At 43.6% G+C, this 21,500-nt stretch overlaps 1 protein-coding gene across 1 annotated transcript in view; it reads left to right on the top strand.

Annotated features, from left to right (window-relative positions):
• The first annotated feature begins 1,508 nt into the window (after positions 1-1,508).
• The window catches only part of LOC135905455 (protein 5NUC-like), a 37,819-nt gene continuing 17,827 nt past the window's right edge, over positions 1,509-21,500 (top strand). The window contains exons 1-5 of the mRNA XM_070530774.1: positions 1,509-1,574; positions 6,120-6,345; positions 9,390-9,575; positions 11,733-11,933; positions 13,673-13,811. Of these exons, the coding sequence (XP_070386875.1) occupies positions 1,509-1,574; positions 6,120-6,345; positions 9,390-9,575; positions 11,733-11,933; positions 13,673-13,811 (818 nt within the window). The remainder of the gene's footprint in view (positions 1,575-6,119; positions 6,346-9,389; positions 9,576-11,732; positions 11,934-13,672; positions 13,812-21,500) is intronic.

Raw genomic sequence — 21,500 nt, 5'->3', positions numbered from 1 at the left:
AAACAGCTCGTTTCTAAGGCAACACCGCATTCACTAGAGGCGCTTTTGTACCGCTTTGAAGCATCGTACTCGTGGCTCAGTGGTAGCGTCTCCGTCCCACACTCCGGAGACCCTGGTTCGATTCCCACCCAGCCCGTCTTGCAAGAGTTGAGCCAAAGCCACTTCTCCTCTGTCGTGACGTCACGGTGTCACGTGGTTTCAAGGCGACACCGCCGTGCCTGAGGAGCTGGGTTGAGCTCTCGTAATATGCTTCGCATAAAAATAAAAAAAGGCGCGACGTTCCGGTACTGCTATGGCGCTTCTATTCCCCGCCGGCTGGTGGCCACACAGAAATGAATGCTGCGTTGCCCTACGCCTTTAAAAATTAATTAAATAAAGAACCTTCTTTTGATTATAGTCACTAAGTGGTATATTGCAACCGCAGAACGGAACTCAAGCCAGTGCTTATTCTCGTACCCTTTTGCTAGAACCATAGTCTAGAACCATTTCGAGAAATACGTTCTAAATAAGTGTCGTTAAATGCGCTGCTGTTACAGCTAACAGTCGGACAAACATTATGCCCAGTGCATAAACATATGTGTAACAGCAATGCACATAGCTTCAGGTTTAGAGTATACTTTCATTGCACGAGTGCCTTACTCAGTTACTGGTAAATGCCCGCACAAGCGTTCCATGACGAAGTTCGCAGCTGCAAGAGCGGGCGATGTACAAGAGAGCATGAAACCTTTTAACGTGTTTATTCCGCAAGCATCGGTCACCTGGTCGTCACTGTCGGACAGCTTCTCTCGCGCCGGCACGCTGTTCGAAGACAGTTGAGCTAAAAGGCACTAGAGTCGGTGACAACCTGATAATTACAAATAAGCTCCACCCACAAAAATGTACTTCGCCTGCCGTTGAGCTCTGAAATAGCGCCAAGCCACCAAGGGTACACTCGCAATTATGCACAAATTACATACAGCCAATTAGACTCGCTTACTTCTCTGTCGTCAAGCGGTATTGCTTGTTTAAAACAGCTGTTTCTTTCGTACATTTCTATCTTTGTGTCACTCGTTACATCATGACACTTGAATGTCTAGGGCGAATTTTATGAGTGATCCTGATGTCACTCTGAGCCAAAGGTATTTTTTCAGTTTCAAACAACGAGCTTTTATTTTCTTATTAGCCCAGCGTTTACATTAGAACAGCAAAGTCACTAAGCTGTGAGCTGGCTCGAGCTGGCACGGCTCTCTTTCAGAGCTTAAAGAGCTCGGCAAGCGTTAAACATCTGCAGCTATGGCAGAAAAATACATTCGTTAAAAGCTCCAACATCACTTTCGGCGCCGGTCAGGCTTCGGGTGTCTGAGCAAGTGGGGAATAAGGTGTTCCTAAATAGCGTGAACATGTTGGCGTTAGTGGTGCCACTTCTTTTGTGCGCTTGCTGCCTCGCCGAAGAATCTGGCTTTACTCTGACCGTGTTGCACACAAATTACATCCACGCGCATATAGAAGAAAGCACCAAGTATGGTGCTATGTGCAGCGACGAAGATAAGAAAAGCAAGAGCTGCGTTGGAGGCGTTGCTCGGATCAAGGCAAAGGTCTGTGCACATCCTTCGAATATACCCTTTGTTGTTCGACGTGAGTTTGCAAAATCTGACGCGTGTTCTGTACATGCGTCTATTCTTACGATCATATTGGTGGTTCGATTATTCTCATAAATATTAATCACTCGTCAACAATTATCGCAACAATATAACTTTTCTTTGTTGCAGTAAATACCGCTGTATTACATTTATGTTCTCACTCTAAGCAATATGTATACATATATACTGAACAATATATGTTGTATCAAATCATAATTTCATTTATTTTATTGCAGATAGCTACTGCGCATGCTAGGTGTCCTACACCTTATCATTCATCATGCTTTTACACCAGGTCACAGAATTGAAGAAACATTATCCAGGAGCCTTATTTATGAATGCCGGTGACTTCTTCCAAGGAATCGCATGGTACACTGTGCTGAAGGAAAAAATCATATCGGCTGTCATGTCCGACATGGATTACGATTGCGTGGTAAGAGACGGTGTCTACGTGTAAGCGATAGAAATTGCGTGGACGTTTTTACATAATACGAGTATCCCGGGACTGCAACTCATACGCACTCTTGCACAACGTGCCTACACATCTATGGTCCATCTAGCCAAGCAATCTGAGGGGTGTTCTATAGAATTAAACACACACACACACACACACACACTCACACACGCACACGCACACGCACACGCACACACACACACACACACACACACGCACGCACACACGCACGCACAAACACACACACACACACGCGCGCACAAACACACACACACACACACGCACACACGCACGCACACACGCACGCACACACACACGCACGCACACACACACACACACACGCGCGCGCGCACGCGCACACACACACACACACACGCACACACGCACGCACACACACACACACACACGCGCGCGCGCACGCGCACACGCACACGCACACACACACACAAACAACTATATATATAGAACCATGGGAGTGTTAGCCAGCGCCACCATTCACAAACATCCTTTCTGCCGCAGGCGTCACATGTACGTGACCTTTGGGGATGAAGGCAGCTGGTTAATAATCCCACATGCTGCCGGAAGGCATCAATGTTGCTGGATTCGAGACCCTGGTTATGCAACAAACGAAAAGAAAGAGATTTGCTCCCAGGGTTAGTTCTAGCAGTAAAAACTTAAATACCCAAGTAAGTGGATGCGGAATGGAATGGAAAAACTTTATTGCTCTATATCTTAGAGAGAATGGTGGTGGGCCGGTGTCTTCATGTCTTGAGTCCTGGCCGCTTCACAAGGTCGGCGCCCCTGCTCCAGGGTACTGCCGAGTCTTGCTGCCTCGCAGGCGTGCTGCACAATTGCGCGTTGGGCTGCAAGCTCGCTGCTGGTGAGCAGACTCTCCCATTGTATCGCACTTCGGTTATTTACTTTATGGAACGCGAGATTACGCTTGCATTCCCACGTGATGTGGTATAACGGGGGGGTTGCCCTGCACCACGGACATGTATCCCTGTACTGGGTAGGGAACATATTGTGTAGTGTGTGGAGGTTGAAGAACGTACCTGCTTGCAGTCTTCGCCAGCTGACTGGCTCGTGTTGGATGGGAAAACGACGCCATAGTAGTTGAATTGGTAAAGCACCGCACGCGTAATGCGAAGACGTGGGATCGTTCCCCACCTGCTGCAAGTTGGTTTTTCGTCACTTTCCATTAATTTATTATTTCTTTAATGCACTTAGTAAGTACAAGTCATAGCCCCTATGTTGTCCTTGGCGTCATTGTTGGTTGTATATATATATATATATATATATATATATATATATATATATATATATATATAATGTAAAACTGATAAGCTTTGAAACTGTTCGTATCGAAGGTTGTTTAGTAAAGTGATTTGCTGTTGGGCAAGGGAGGCGTCCCTCAACTTGGCACACACGCACACATACTAAAGTTTGACCACATATCACTTATAAGATGCCATATAAAATGCAAAATTAAAGCTCATCCGAATATTTAGTCCTCCCATGCAATACACCATGGACATACCGTTCATGATGCACGTCTACCTACTACAAAGGTGCAACATCTTGCCGTTAAAGCATATGTGAGCGCAAGCGCTTTCGCCACTGTAATGCGCGTGAACATCGCCAGGTAATGCCACTGTAAACTTCGGTGTTATTCAAGGCTTATTCCAGATAGCGTACGCGGATATCAGGGAGCTGCAGAGTCACGTGATTGTCATTCACCAATCATTGTTGCATTTTGATGTAACAATTCTGCGGAAACCCGCAAGGTGGAGAGAAGTAGTAAAAGAAGGGAAAATCAGACATCCGCCCGTTCGTAGCAATTGCTACAAAGGAAACCCATACGGGTTCCTCGAAAGAAAAGCATCACAGTTGAAGAAAAATTCGTCCTGGTCCGGGACTCGAACACGGGACCACCGCCTTTCCGGGGCAGCCGCTCGAGCATCTGGGCTAACCAGACAGCTAGCACATGGCAGGGCGAAGTCGAATTTGTCGACAGCACGAAGGAAATGCACGAGTTTGACGTAATAATTCTGGGAAAACCCGCAAAAGTTCCATACGGGTTCCTCTTTCGAGGAACCCGTATTTCGAGGAACTCGTATGGGTTTTCTTTGTAGCAATTGCTACGAACGGGTGGACGTCAGATTTTCCCTTCCTTAATTGTTGCATTTTATATCATCCCTGACCTATTACGGAACGTTTCAGCGAAGGCGAAATAACTCTACGAAGAAAGTACACGTGCTCCTCTAAACTTTAGTTGTTTTTGTTCCTTGTGAGTTCTATACGCCGGTAATATGTTTGTGATTTCATTGTAGCAAGGACTGCAGTGACGTATGCTATTACAGTATTCCAGATATAGACATGCACAGAAATAAAACGGTATTTGAAGCTGATGTTGCTGAGACCTCTCAGACAAAGAGCATTTGAGACCTCCATATTCATAAAACATACAGAGGGCCGGATCGGCGCGGACTACAAGGCAGGGGGGCGAGGATACGAGAATTTAAGAGCAATAATTTTGCTCTGTATTACCTCTCTATTAGTGCTTTTATAGAATGGGTTGAAAGTTCTAACTTAGATGGTATGTTCATATTTCTTGTTTCTAGTAATGCTTGGGCATTATCTATATACCTGGAAACTGATTACCACAATGTCGCTTCAAAAATAGTTATTATATAAACAGTATTTAGCTAACGTACAGCATGCCAAGTAATCGCTTACTCTCCTAAAGCGTGTAATTTGCCCTTACCAGAAAAAATAAAGGCGAGAACTGTTTGCTAGAAGAATGGTTTACTTTTGTCCTCCATCTTCTCCCAGTCGGAGACGATACGTGAAACGTCATTTGAATGAAATGTGGTGTGTGTGTGTGAAAACATTTATTGGAATGAGGTCCGGAGGCTCGACTTCTTAAGTCAAGGTGGGCCGCTCCCACGTTGGCACTGTCAGGCCAAGCCTTTCAGCGACATCATGGGCCCTCATGGGGTCCTTGGTAAAAATAGTGATAGCATCTTGCACCTTCCCTTGATAATTTGAGACAATGGCCGTATATGCTTCTTTACCTTTCACCCAGGCTGAATCAACTACAGCTGCCAATTGGTTCTGCTGTTCTATTTCCTGCAAGAGTGCTTTAGCTCTTGCCTTTCTCCTTTCGACATTATATTCCGGATGCATGTTTCTGGGGAGAGGGTTGGTTCTGATCTTGTTCCTAACGTCAGTCCTTAATTCTACTTCAGCCTCTATTGGGTGGCTTAGGAACTCTGTTTTCAAGCAATGCAATTTCAGCAGTATCAAGTCTAAGGACGGGCTAGTTGATAAACGTTAAACTAAGATGAGAAGAAGCGATTAAGATGCGTACCCAAGATATGAGAAGTGCGCATGTCCTGTGTAATCCTTGTATGTTCTATATGCGTCTTTTCTACTAGTTTTCGTCTTAATTGAGCAACACCAGACAACGCTTGCGGGCGGCATTCACTACGCCAGCTCGCAAACACGCACGTGTGCGTTTAAAAAAGAAAAATAAAGGTTAACAGAGGCGGGGGAGGGGGACAAATAAACAGACAGAAAAGTCTTAACTTGCGGGTTCTAAGGGCATATCTGCAATGTTTAGCTGCAATGTTGGGGCTTCAATCTTTCGCTAAAGTTCGGTAACCTTTTATTTTAGAGGAAAATTGGGTGTGGTCGCGATCCGTTTGGCCAACACCACGTGTCACTAGAATTGCCGAACAAAGGCGTCGAGATGCAACAACGGGGCGGTCCTGAAATGGATATGTTGAAATTTGCTAAATGTCTGAAGGGACAGGCTGATGCCCTGTTGCATATGTATAAGTAAAGGAATGCAAAACAGAATGAATACATAGTATATATATATATATATATATATATATATATATATATATATATATATATATATATATTTATATATATATATATATATTCAAGTTCATTACTCACCAGAGCGCACAATCGCCCTAAGACAAGTTCATTGTTACTAGTATATTTCTTCTTTTTTTCTCTCGCATGCATTCCAGTGCCTTGGGAACCACGAGTTCGACGACGGTCCAGAAGCGCTCGCGCTGTTTCTTGAAGCCATGGAAAAAGCTAACGTGACCGTCGTAAGCACGAATACGGACTTTTCGAAGGAGCCGGCTTTACGAAATATCAGCCTTCCGAAATCAGTGACGATCAAGGTGAACGGCGTATCTGTGGGCATTGTAGGTGCAGTACTTCCCGAAACTCGATTTCTGTCGAATACTGGTAAGCTCAAAGAACTAATATTGTGGCATAATCACAGAATTCTTTATATATGTTACGCTTAGCTTGTAAAAGTTGGCTCAGAGGTGCGTCACTTAAACCAGATGGACACGAAATACGGTGCAGGTGTCTGCTCTGGATGATTAGATAACATTAATGACAATAAAATTATCGATTTACTGGTAAAATTTTGACCACTATATTTAATGCAGCTGTTACTTGATGCAGAACCCTTCGCAGTCAGCGATGAGGGCTGCATTCCGAGGCGCCGGCTTCAGATGGTGGATAATCTGCAGCTTCTATCAACGAGAACAAAATTAACGAGCACTCACTCTCCTCCTTTCGAGGAGTGGCTTTGAGGCGTAGTTAAGTGCTTTCAGTAACAAGAACAAGTGAGTTATAGGAATAGGCGAACTGAGTACTACATAATTCTGTCAGGGTATACGTCGAAACGCTCAGTAAAATGACAAAAGACGGGTTATTGTTGGCTAACGCTCTTCTGCAATCTGCAAAATACATAAAATACAAAAAGTTTATTAAAAAAGAGCGTCAGTAATACTAAGTGCTATGCTGGCTATTCAAGCTCACTTACACAAAATAATATAGAACGCTGTATATTTTGACGTACCTAAAGGGTGCAGCTGCGTAAGTAAAGCTTGTTTAGTGACTGCAGCTTATTGTACATTCTTTTTTTAATCAGTCTTTAGGTACTTGGTAGATCTGATGCCACTGTGATAAGCTTGGGAGGAGCATAGTAGCTTATTGACAATCAGTGTACTGGGTGCACTTTAAGATAAATAAATTTGTTATAACTAAAGAGAAAAATCATACCTAAACATGATAGGCAATTGGAGTTTAGTCAACATTATAGATCCGATAAGTCCTGCTTCGAGAAAAGGTGGCGATTTCTTTTCGCTCTTCGTAAGTCGTATGAGTGGCGCTCTGCTATTAGATTCGTCGGACGATCTCGCCGCTGCCACCATTTGTTAGAGTTGTCGGACGATCTATGAGCTGTAGGCCGATCTCACCGCTGCCACCATTTGTTAGAGTTGTCGGACGGTCTACGAGCTGTAGGCCGATCTCACCGCTGCCATTCAGATGTAAGATTTGGCACTCGTAGCTGTAGGGATGAACTCGGGGGGAACTAGGTGAACAGGATTTATTTACATTATTTACATCTCAGACAAGACATACATCGACAGTCTAGCGTGACTCCCAAATGGAGCCCGCAAGACTAACATACAGCAAACAGCTCAGGAGTACATTTCGAGCACGACAACGAATGAGCACATGACGAGCACACACTAGCAGCCGACAATCGCTACTTATAAGCACTCGGCTCGACGTCATAGTTCGACGTCATTGAAGATGACCCGTCCTTTTGTAGGAGGATGAGGGCTCTCGACTTGGAGGAGGATGAGGGCTTACATACACGTGCCACACACACACACAGGTGTAATGGTCCGGAGCCGACGTCAGAGGGGCTTCGTAGAACTCTGAGCCGTCCCAGATGGCGCGGCCGGGTAGCACATTGTCTGGTGTCTCAAAAAGCTCATGGAGAGGTTCCGCCAGTTACCTCCCCTTCAGAACTCCCCTGAGCTGACCCCGCGCCACGTAGCTGCCGGTTATCCGCAGTTCTCTGAAGTGCGCCCCGTCCAGGTTGGATTGGAACACGTGCTGCGGGCCGATCCTAACACTGCCCAATGCATTTGCCGGCCGTGAATAGTAGGCGATAAGAAATAGAATAGAGTGGGAAAAAAATCCTCACAAGGTACCGACCATTACCTTAGTTAATTTCCTTTATTCGGCATTCAGATATGCACAAGCGTTATCTTCAGTGATGTGATTTGGGAGCTGATACACCGTTTCCTTTTTTTTTCTCAGCATCCCAGAACCTTTCAGATGCTTTGTCGGGGGCTACATTATAGCCTTATTACGGGGGTTTTTTACGTTCATTGGGCTCGCATCAGTAGGCCATATCAAAAATCCGCGAAAAAGAGAGCGTTATACAAGCAGTTCAACCTCCTCAACGTCAAAAGTATTGCTTGGAAGCGAATTGCTGATCACTGGGCCAAGTTTACAGGTAGAATTCTCGCCCTGCATTCACATTGGAGATCTTTCAGTAGAACAGGCGCCGGTCCATCGAAATAGACAGCATAATATTAATAAAATCTACTGAACTATGATCGTCCTAAGACCCAAAAGTTTTTTTTTTAATTCTAGCCCTAATTTGCGGCAGCACGTTTATTTCGACCGCAGATTGCTATGCGTATCACCTCCTGTGAACCCTATAATAATTAGCATATCTACCGCGTAGTTCTAATATCCGTAATAAAAGCGCTTGGTGTGTCATCTTCTCTTACGTCCGTGTCGTTTTTTGTTGTTGTTGTGGCGCAATATCACTTGATTAATGGATTACCAACTTGCCCGGAATGCCGCTCTCAAAAAGATTAAGCTTTACCTAAGAAAACAGTCGTGACTTGGCTAATATAAATGTATAGTCTAAGTTGACGAAAGGAAATACGCGTGTAGAAGGGGAAAAAAAGAAAGAAAACAAACTGCGGCGCTCACGCATCTGCACCAATGCAATCGTGACATGCAGTTTAATCGTGGTAAAACTAGCCTCAACCAATCGCGTCCAATGGACAGCTTATGTTGTTCTATTTCCGGAGTTTCCGCTATGGCAATGAACATTTTTACAAACCTAAAAATTATAGAATAGAAATGACAGCGCTATGCATTGAAGAATGTGCCAATCGTTTGAGCACGTGCATAGGAGAAAAAAAAACCGAAAATAGGGGAGGTAAGGGTGGTACGTCGACCAGAAGAGCGTCAGGTTTTGCTGTCCTACACTGTGGGGAGAGGAGAAAGAGCGAGAGAGTGAGCAAAACACTCACGCAGGAGGAGGCACAGGTGGGCTATATAAACGGCAACTCAGGCTAGCACACTTCAAAAACTGGACTATATATAGTGCGCAAGATTATGTTGGTGTCAACGGCAAACTTGGCAATAAAAGTTGGTTTACGTCGTGCTCCTATTTCTTACAGGTAAAGTGGAGTTTGAAGATGAAATTGCGAGCATTAAACGAGAAGTAGAAAAGCTCGAGGAGGATGGTATAAAAGTGTTTGTGGCAATTACGCACTCGGGATACCCACGAGACATCGAAATCGTGGAGCAAGTGAAGCAATTGGATCTACTCGTCGGCGGACACACAAACACGTTTCTGTATCATGGTACTGAATCGTCTCACATTCCTTCCTTTTCTTGTTGGAAGCGGCTCGGACACAACTTGATTTGTAGTGAGAAGCTGCAAACGTGGATTCGCAGAGTGATATTGTTGCCCAGAAATTTACCTCCTTTTTCGGTTAGTCACAGCAGCACCTCTCTCTTCTTCCCGGCCTTTTTGCGTCATGGTTACGTTTACCATTTCTGCGGGTGGGCTGACTTTGTGAACGCTTAAGATTCCACCGATAATGACTAGGTAATATTCAGACGGGGGTCTTGCAGTGTTTCAAAAGTGAAAAGAAAAGTGTAATATTTAGTGACTTCAAAACAGCGTACTGCATACAAGGTCGTAGTCAGAGAGAGAGAGAGAGAAATTTAATCTTGATGTGGTCACTTATCCACACGCCTAAGAGCCTATTTTGCAAACGGTGATACATGAAATGACTTACGTGCCTAGAATACACGTAGATAACATACAGAAGCCAGACAGTGACAGGTTAATTAAAACAGTGCGCCCAGTTTTATGCTAACAAAATAGTGACAGGGACATAGTAATAGTAACATAGAATAGCATAGTAACAAATAGTGACAGTGACAGTGTAGGGTAGCAAACCGGTTAAGCTAAACTGGTTAACCTCCCTGCCTTTCCTTCTCCACTTTTTCCTTCCTTTCTTCCTTGTATCGGGAGTTTTTTATGTTGCTCTGCAATTTTCTCGTCAGCACTTTTCGTCTAATTGTAATGTTTGAGAAGTTGATTAATAAACTAAGGCTAACGATGATTTAAGGCGGAATGCAAAAAAAAAAACTAATCCGAGTATCTCCAAGCGACGGCAAACAACATTACTTTGGTTCTGTCTAGCTGCGTGGCATTTGCTTATTTTTACATCTTGGTGCATGATAATTGAGACACCCTGTATATTTACATATATTGTGACTGTGCATGACGTTCACAGTGGCAATAAAAGAAAATGTTGAAATGAAAAAATACGGATTAGGTAGCCGCCGCTGATGCGCTAATGCGCTTCTCCTCCTATTGTCAGGATTTGCACAAATAAAGCGAAAACGTGATTTACCAGCCGTGCACGTCCGCGTCAACAATGATGCAGTAAGCTTTTAGCTGCAATAAAATTTTCAGTGAAAAGGTAGAACCAACCCAAAAGAAACCTCAAATGATGCCAGTAACAGAACACTTTGGTAATTATAATATTTCAGAAGTTGATTACTAAACTAAGGCTAACCATGATTTAAGGCGGAATGCAAAAAACTGCCGACTACGGGGTGCTTCGGGGCTCGAGCCCCCGCGGGAAACTCCGGAGGGGGCTCGAGCCCCGAAGCCCCCCGTAGTCGGCACCTATGTCACAAAGCAGGCCATGGCGCGCTAGAAAGGCAAGCTTCAAAAACCCAGAGCTTCAGTGTTCTGCGCTGTGATAATCTTTTTTTTTTAAGTAGTTATACTTAAGCGATACCAGAGTCCTTTCACGAACTCTGGAGATACCCTCCGCGTTTAAACACATTCTTAAATGTTTTTCAGGAATCGTTCTAGGGACGCTCTTAGCCATTAGGAATTTGTATGCAACAGGAAAACGCTACACTCAAGATTTCAGTTAGAATCCAGTGTTGGGGGCGCAAAATAGAACATTCAAAATATTCTTAAGAAACAAAAATATTCGGTACTACTTCCTGAGCATCGGGAAACATTGCATACATGTATTTTTCCTGTTGGCATAATTTTGTGCATTGCAACTATCGTTTTTACCTGGATATTGGGTTGGAAGTTATGCAGTGTGTTAGTAATTCCATATATGCAGCTTGATGTGGCCTGAAACGCAGTAACGCAGCGTTAACGCTACTTGGTAAAGCCATGACCTATGAAGTATATGCGCATTGACTCTTAATGGCAGATTTGAAAACACGACGCGAGATACGTAATCTGCCCTACCTGTCGGTAATTGCTGGCTTATGACCATTGCTTAGGAACGAAAGAGAATAAAACACACGCAGCCAAACATTAACTGTCGCGTACGACATTTTTTTCGTGTTAAACTTCCTGCTCTCAACACGCTGTCAGAATAAGTCGGCCTGTTTAGTGCTTGCCAGATTCTTTGCAAAATCGTTGAATATATTCGGCCGCTCCCTGAACACAGCGCCGAAATGTTTAATTACAGGTGAAGGCTTTCCCAAGGAAAACGTTCCAGAAGGAGACTACCCTACCATAGTGAACAGAAGTGACGGTAGCAGAGGTCTTGTCGTGCAAGACTACTGGTTCGGAAAGTTTCTCGGCTTTTTGCAGGTCTACTTTGACAATGAAGGACAAATTGTAAACTGGACAGGAAACCCTATCCTGTTAAACAACTCAGTGGAAGAAGGTAAGAAACAACAAGAAACATGCATACGGCAGAGCCAGCATTCCAGAATGCGCTGTCGCTATCGGGCTTGGTCTCGACTTTGTTTACGAAAGTTGCGGCATGTACAGAGTATAATAACGGCAAAGCTGGTATGACAGATGTATTTTTCTGCAAAAACATGGGGACAAATTCGATAAACAAGCTCATTTATAAAATGCGACATTCTATTGATAAGTCCGTAGAGGTGGCTCAACTAAAAGGCAGTCTACGTGGCCAAATGAAAAGTACGTGGACGATATGAGGAGCAGAACAGGTGCTTGTGCTCATTGAAATATCAAACGCGCCCGTAAAAATAATATTTAGCGGGGGTATCGGGGAGAGGCTGGAAGCATGTGCTTCTTGCTAGACCATTTCATTTCATTTATATATGGATTAAAGCGCTTTGAATGTTGGAGATGACTTGAAAAACGAAAAACAAAGGCAAAAATAGTTTGGGACGTAATGTGACGCTTGAGCGTAAGGTTGAAAAAAAGCAGAGGTACGAACGGAGTATTTGAGGCTACGTTGCAAGAAATAATGAAATTACTTAAAGCAAAGAATGTCCTAATGCCCTCTTTACAATGTCAAGAGAAGGCCATGGTCCCAGAATGAACCTTAACAGGAGGGCATGATTCTTAATTGCTGTAAATTTGATGCACATTTTTCACCTCTGCTGGTCACAAAGCGGACAAGCTATACAAATGAGATGACCTCACCTGGTTCACCACACAAGCACACGATGATTCAGCGCGCCCTATTTTATGTAGGAAGCGGGTGGTGAAGGCCACACCTAGCCGAAGTCGATTAATAAAGTTTTGACGTCTCTCGGAAAGCTAGCGGACAGTCTCCACTTTTGTTCTGTACTGCCCTAGATACAGAATAGATCGTACCGCTTGATTACCGCGACGTGTTGTCGGAGGCAATTCTGTGGAAATTGTCTTCATAATGTACAGTCGCGGACAGAATAAAATGAAACACGGTATCTCCGAAAACGTTCAATTCCCGAGCAGCCTGTAGCAGTAACCAGTAAAACTGCCCACGACAACGTTGTTAGCATATTCTAGTCGAGGTCCAAAATGCAAATACCAGATAGCGTTGTGAGGTTGCGGAGATATTCAGCTTTTTCTTAGATTTCATGGTCCATAATATTCTGTCCGCGACTGTACATAATGTCAGATCTGAAGAAAGGAATAATGCAATGTCGCCGTGTTCATAACCGTTCTTTCAATTCGTCTGCCTGATCGCTCCCGGGTAATCCAATGTGACTGGGTACTATTGTATCTAGAGGACAATCCCACCGCTGTCCACCAGTTATTGCATCTTGCCATCGAGGGCGGGAGTTGGCCGATGTTCAGGAGGATGTTGAGGTGAAAAGTGGAGGTTTATTTAGCTTATTTAGAGTAAGAACACGAAGTAATTAACAGTCATAAAGTCATTGATGGCCGGCAGCAAATTGGACGCTGCGGCCCGTGGCAAGAAGCCCGAAAGAGGTGAATGAAAGAATGAATGCTTCTCTTTGCTCCGTGTCTCTGGCTTTTAACCCCTTCGGTGTCTCGGGGTCACGTCATTTTCGGCCAGTCGTCGAGCCCGCTCAGGTGTCGTCATTTTCGGCCCATGGTAGGCGCCCTTGCGAGTACAGTCGCATTCGGCTCAGGGGGGTCGCTCCCTGGGCTTCACTGTCCGAGGGATGACTTGCCATGTCGTTGCCCCCGGGTTTGCAGGCGCTCAGCGGGGCGAGACGGGTTGTTCTGCAAAACAACTGCGCTCGGGACCCAGATTACCTGGAACCGTGCCAGGCTCCCGTTGCACTTTCTGGAGGAGTCAAGCAGTGGGACAACAGCTCCACGTGCGGCGCACGAGGTTGGGGCGGCTAACTTGTCTGGACGTGCGGTGCCTCGGGTGGGGGTTCGCCAACATGTCTGACTGGTCCGAAAAAGTGTTAAGCCTGTTTCACATGATGCGATTTTCGTCGCACCGGAAGTGCGATTTCCGTCGTTTGCGATGAAAATCGCAGTCGCAGTGCCGACCCCCCGATTTTCGGCTGCGACCAACCGGTTGGTCGCACAGTCGCACCGTCGCACCGATCGCTGCGATTTTCCGTCGAAATTGCGCGGAGAGCTGCCAAAGGAGCTATTTCGCTGGTTTGTTTTGGAAAATGGCGTCTCGATCGACAATGCGCGGAGACGTGGATCGTCGAATTCGGTACGTACGCGAAGGGACAATAAAAAACTTGTACCGCAGATTGCATTCTCCGATTTCTATGCGTTTGTTGACACTCTGCACAGCAAATGAAGTGCATTTTCACGTTTGCTTCGTACGCCTTTGCGAGTTGTCAGTGCTAGGAGGTGTTCGATCCCCAGCAGACGACGAGGTCGCTACAATGTTTTGTTGAGTAGCATGCAAAAATCGCGCTTACGGAACAGCTTGAATTATTTCAACCTCGGCAAGGGCAAATTACAATACAGCAAAGTACCCGAAGTTTCAACGTTGCGCTGAACGCGGTACCGTTCAGTCGCATTTTCTTGTCGGTTTTCAAGCACGAATTTCCCGATGCATCTTGAAAGCTTATCTTGCCTCTTATTAAATTTGACAGAGCAAAAGCGTAGGCTATCGTAATGAATTTGCTATGATAGCATTGAATCCGTGGCTTGAATAAAATATTACATGCACGTTAAGTTGCGCCTCTTCTCTGGAGAAATTTTTTTTTCTTGCACAGACACCAATAAACATTGACTATGTTGCGGACTTTGTATCCTTAATGCATCTGTATGAACACTTGCTCTGCAAGGTAATTAACTGTACAGCTAGTAGATTAAGTAAATTGCTTGCTATAGTGGCACAGTGACAACGTACCCTCCTGCACAATTATGTACAACTCGTGCAACAATGCGAAAAGCAGGCAAACGGCCTGTTCTTGTGGGGAGAAAACAGTATAAAACGACACGCTGAAGAAAAGTAAATCAAAACTGTGCAGTGAAGTCAGCCAGTACAAGCAGTTCTTGCACGTTCACAGCTGATCAAGTGTGCAGAAAATTCATGCCTTACATGTTTCTAGTAAGTTTCTAATAAGTTTGTGATCACATATATTAGTGTGTAAACCCATATAACGATATCCGCTGCGATTACTATCTTTATAAGTAATGAAATACCATGCTACTTGCAAGAACATATATCACCTGAGGATTTTAGAACGAATTTCTGCATTTCAACTATACACAATATGTGGTTTATTCAATAAAAGACCACAAACTGGGCTTTCTTGCAAAGATAAACTTATTCCAAACTTTACTTGCATACAGGCAAGAAAAAATATTATAGACAGAAATATTGTTCTTCAATTTGTTCGCCTGCCCCACTGTGGCTATAGCATTCTGCTGCTAACACAAGGCGAGGGATTGATTTGCCAGCCATGGAAGTCGCATTTTGATGGGAGTCATGGGTGAGAAAGAAAGCTCTTGCACTTAGATTTAGTTCATAACCTTTTATTGAACCCTTACACTTCAATACACTATTGCATAGAGGGGGGGCATGCTTATGCAGAATCTAACACCAAAAGAAAGCAAAGGGCAGAATTGTAAAACAACCATCTTTCGTGATAATTCGAGTGTGTAAATATTCATTGCATCAATATGTATTGTTCAACAGCATTGCACAAACAAGCATGATCAGGTATAGCAAGTACTCTGTCAGGAAGCTGGTTCTACAGATGTATAAATGTCAAGGTATGAATGCTCATACTACGTCGCACACATAGCACAAAGAAAACCTTTTTCAAGAGTTGTCCCTTCTGGCAGAGATGAGTGGGCCATAAGCAGCAGAAACTTGACTGCAGGACTTTGTGTAATACCGCTTATGAAAGAATGAAGAGAGTGAAGAGGCTTTTAACAGCAGTACCTCATGCTGCTCTAATAAGAGGAACGATGAGCAAAAACATTTCTGGTAGAGCACTTAAACAGTAACTTTCTGAAAGACAGAAAATTCCAGGTGAGAGTTGGAGGTACATTTGGCCCACACACACCAACAACACGGGCATACTACAAGAAACACTACTGCATATGGTGTATTACAGTCTATGGGAAAGCTATCTTATACAGAAATCAAGAATGATGCAACAAGCCCTCGACAACACTGCAGACTTTCTTGGCCACTCTGGTCTCTCGCTTTCTGATAAATCAGCTCATATCGACGTCGGAAAAAAAAGAAAGACTAGAATCAAGAACTACCCCAGATTGCACATCGTGATCCACATAGCTGGACAAATATGCCCGCAAGTCAACATCCACAAATCCTCAGCTAGTGTAAGCCCATGACAGCAGAGCCAGCAAGTGGGTGAAACAATTATACAATGCCTGGACGCAACTTCCACACCTGGTGAAAAGAATAATCTCGAAATAATGGGGGTGGACGAGTGGGTACTATAGAAAATCGCAGATGCTGTGCTTGTGTCCAAGGTATGGTACGGTATGAATTACCAGCAGCACACAAAAAAGACAACTCATTGAATACAGGCATCGGGCAGTAATAACAGGTCTTTCCAACTGTACCATGCTTGAAGACCTCTATGAGAAAGCGCCTAGACAGAGTAGAGTTGCAGCCTGCAGCACAAATTGTTTGTCTCAAGAGCTCAGAACCTCGTCCCAAGATACTATGCCAGCTAGCATATGAGATGCAAAGACGACTACCCCTCCCTTCAGAAACACAACAGGCCCATACCGTGGAATACGGGGGCAAACAATTAGGCCAGGAGACTATATGCAACTGCCAAACACATAGAGGATGTTGCTAATCATGAAGATGCAAGCAAACATAAGGCACATATAGTACACTGATCTGGCAATAGCAGTGTAACAGCAGTATGACACTACATAAAACTAAACCCCATATAAGTGAGTACCATTCCAGGTAATCCTACACCTATAAAAGCTGAACTGAAAGCAATCAAAGCAGCACTTGTAGTGCGATTACACCCTGCACAACACCCTGCATGGATTCACCAGAAACTGTCTGGGCCTGCACATCACACAAGATTGTCAGGAAAATCAGGAGATTAATTTCTGGCCGTGTCAGGACATGGCCAGAAATTAAATTACAGGGTACATAGCCATGCAGATATTCCAGGGCACAAGCGGGCTTATAAGCCTGACATAATAACTGAAAACTAGATGAGTTTGTGTGTATTCATTATTAACTAAAGTGCAACAGATAGACAACAAACAAGAACAAAGCGCTCCGTGTGTTCACTTCGTTCCTGTCCATCGCATTTCTGTTGCACTATAGTTAATGAATTCATAAGGCTGCACAGGAGAAGAATGATACCTCTGCCCAAGGGCCCGATCTCACATCCAAATCCATGCGTGCGCACGCACGCACGCACGCACACACACACGCACACACACACACACACACACACACACACACACACACACACACACACAAATGTTGCAAGAGTGCATAACATGAAGCAGTATCAACAGGTTGTCACTAGATATGGATGAGGACTAACTTTCAAATGAGGTTCATTTGCAAAAATGGGGTGAGTTATATAAATTACCAGAAAAAAAACGACGATGTGCAAAACAAGAACGAGGTGAAAGCAGGAGCCAACGTTTCGACAAATGGACTTGTCTTTTTCAAGGTCCACGTGTGGAAACGTTGGCTCCTACTTTCACCTTGTTCTCATGTTGCTCATCGTCTTTAATTTCCATCTCCTGCCTTCCCCGAGTTTTCCCCAGAAAAAGAAAGACATCTTTGAAGGATAGATAAAAATTGGTGCTTGATGCAGCCAAACATAAATAAAAATGCTACATAAAGAAAATAGAGAAAAATTCCAAGTGCAGGAAAAAATCATTACAATTGCCAATCCTGCATGCCAGCACCTTTCAAGAAATACTGTTGTTATTCCAATAGACGGACTGACAGCTTGCTTATGCAAGCACATTCTTCCAGTTCCATGCCATTGGGAACAAAATGAATTTCCTGGAAGGTAGTTACATGCACACTTGGTGATAACGTTTTTTTTCCCTGGACTTGTATATCTATATGTATTTTCTCCCTTTCCTGCTTTTATGTTTGGTTTCATCAAGCACTAGTCTTTATCAGGTTTTATTGCTGTACTACTTTGTGGTAACCTTTATAGATCACTGCATTTTCACAATAAACCTTTTAATTAGAAATTAGCGTACCGTGTTCTTACTGCTTCACACTGTACATTCTTGCTACATTGGCCAAATAAAAGATTTTATAAGGTATCATGAGGGCCATTAAAGTGACTTGTTGCAGTCTAACGAAAAAAAAAGAAACGAATAGCCTGGCTGCAAATGGCACCAGAGAACACATAGGACAAACAAGAAAACCGAGATGATCTAACAATCAAAAGTTTAATGTACACACCGAGTAAATGCTCGCTGACAAGCAATAGACTGAACATACACAAAAAGGAGAAGCAAAAATTCATGTGCGTTTCCTGACAGCAAATGCATCCATTTCTAACAGAGGCCGTGATGACAAGATTAACCCAGCATTTTTAGATCTACAGCTTCCGTAATTTCTCTAGGCAGCCGATCTGCACAGAATGCTAGCTTCTTCCTCTACAATGCACGCTCAAATGTGGAGAGTGCATTGTAGAAGAAGAAGCTAGCATTCTGTGGAGATCGGCTGCCTAGAGAAATTATGGATGCTGTAGATGCAAATACACTGGGAGAATCTTGTGTCAGCATGGCCGCTGTTACACTTTCAGAGATGGATGCACTTCGTGTTGGGATCTGTATGGACACACATCAGATCTTGCTTCTGCTTTTTGTGTAAATTCGATTTATTGCTTGTCGAACAGCATTTACTCGGCATGTTCAATAAACTTTCATTTGTTAATACACCTCATGATTGTATTGGTCTCTAGCAGAAAGGTGTTCATTCTCTTTACAGTGAAGCTGTGTATGCCTAGGCGAAACACTCATGGTCCGATCCCAAAAACGCAAGTGTAGTGGTATGAGCCATTGCGTAATGGGGTGTGAGCCATTGCATTCGTCTTGGTTAAGACAAGATAATGATGTCATTATTATCTCACAGCAAAGGTGTGGTGGGCCATTGGCTAGACCGATAGTGACGTCGTTTCTCTCTAGCAGCAGAGCGCGCGTGCAGCAGTCTCTCTCCGACTTCCCAATAGGTTCGAAAATGTGTCCCTGTATTTAATTAAATGAAATGTGCAGCCCCGGTGTGTCACTTCGTAACTACAGTGCATAACTGTGTCATAGACATTATGATTAACACATTGCAAAACACAAGTGCGTAACATAATTCAGAAAGACTTTGATGGACCCGCTGGATTAACAGAATGAACTACTCATTGCACTTTCCATGATTGTGATCTTGCGAAGTGCAATGTGTGGCATTCCAAATAAACAATGTGATAAACTCAAGCCAAACATGTGCATAACCTCATTAAGAAACACAGAGATAACCAATAATATAGAAAGACTTGAATAGACCATTGCAATTAACCCAGTGATAAACACCGGGCCTGCACATTTCAGCTTCGCTGGTTTACCGTCTGTACAGGGTGCATGGGCAGTAACTTTTTCTGTTATTGTTTGTTAAGTATTGTATAATGTTGTGCCAGTAAAACACGTTGGGCTAGTTGGTGCAATGTATTGGTACTGCTTTTTTTTGCTGGTTTTTTTCTTAATGTAGTGCCCTTCTTCCTTTTGTAACAACTTTTTTATTCCCCCTTGCATAATACTCCAACATTGCAGCCTGCGAGGTATATAAATAAATAAGTACATAAGCACGTCATTCATTCATCAGCATACACCTCGCACCATTCCTTGCTCAACAAACGTCACTGCGTTGATGTCTCGCAGCATGCATCTACATTAACTGCCATTTGCATTTCGGTATGGTTTGTGAACAGTGTAATGCATAAAGATTACATGACATTAAGGTTGTGACCTATGCGGTGCATAAGCAAACCTTGCAAAAGATGACATGTTGGATTGTTGAAAATAAAACAAAGTGTATATATCGCAGTTACTTTAACAGCATTTAACTGACCACTTGGCAAAAACTTCACTTCGCATAGATTCCAACACATACACTGAATTTGCAGTTTTCTTTTTTGCTTATTAATGCAGTCGTTACTGCATGGCCACATTGCAGATTTGAAAACGAAGTGAAGTAAATTTGTTTGTTGCAATATAACAATATGTGTAGATCACTGCGATTGTAACACGAGAACTTGATACAAACATGCACACTATAGGATGCAGACAAATGCTCAGGACAAACTCCAGAATGTTTGCATCCGGATACTTATGAAAGTGAACGGTTTCATTCCATGGCTGTCAATGAGAGGGAGAGAGAAAACTTAATTGTGTTCGTGGAACTAAAACGCATTGATAAGCTTCGACATATAGTCATTGCTTAACACTTTCGAAATGAATAATTACAGCTTGCTTTCGGCTATCTGAACATTGAATTGCAGGAAATGCAAGCAGGCATAAAATTCTGCGAATATAATCTGTTTAGGAATACCAAATTGGAATAAACATTGAGGCTTGCATTTGTACTTTCTCTGGCTGAGCAATCTAGTTTGAAATGACTCCCACAAGCATGTTGTAACAATGTTGATCTAATACACGTTAAATGCATGACTAGCTTAAGAAATCTGGATGATTGCTATAAATTACAGTGAAGAAACTATGATATCTAATAACATTAATAATATAATAATAATATTTATTTCCTTTAGAAATATTTAGAGAGGGCTCCCATATATATATTCGCAGCGCAAGCACGGCGATGGACGAACCAGGCTAGCGTTAAGGTTGAATTTCACAACACAATTTTCATTCCACGTCGTAATCACACAGATCGTTTGAGGCTTCGTTCAGGGGCACACACGGGCGTTCGGGTTGGTGCTTCTTGTTGCGTTTGGCGTAAGAATATGGCTAGGAGCACCACATATGCGCAATGACAGGCAATATACACGCATCACTTCTTCAGAAGCTGACGCCGAGCACGGGTAGCGCGAGGACCTTGTTGGGCTGACACGACAACTTCGTGGCAGCCGAATTTCGAATACTGCATATACGGTGAGGGTAGCTATATGAACTTGTCGATAGGTCATCTTGTAGATTGTTGTAGCGCAGGCAGAACGAAACAGTCATAGAAGGTAGATAAGACAACACACAGCGCTGAACCATAGAATAAAGAATCGCTGAACCACCTGCGAACAGCTGTTTACGGGCGCGATGCCGCACTGAACTACAGTAACCGCCGTCGCGCACTCCAAAACAAATCTTAACTAACGTTTTTAAATTAGTAAACGTACATATTATTTGCTTTTAATCAAGAGAAGTCAATAATATTATAGTGTAAACGTTTTATTCACTACAATAAAAGAATTATGCAGCGTGTGCCACGAAACCTGGCACTAAGCAACCCTGGGCGTCGCACCAGTCGCATTGTTGAAATCGCAATCATGTGAAATGAGCCCTCAAAAAATCGCATTGCGACGCGTGCGACAGCACCGATTTTCGTCGTTGCAGTCGCATC

This window comes from Dermacentor albipictus, chromosome 1, assembly GCF_038994185.2.
Source record: "Dermacentor albipictus isolate Rhodes 1998 colony chromosome 1, USDA_Dalb.pri_finalv2, whole genome shotgun sequence".
Lineage (NCBI taxonomy): Eukaryota > Metazoa > Arthropoda > Arachnida > Ixodida > Ixodidae > Dermacentor > Dermacentor albipictus.
Note: the sequence above shows the minus strand (reverse complement) of the source record. Positions and strands in the feature narration are given on the sequence as shown.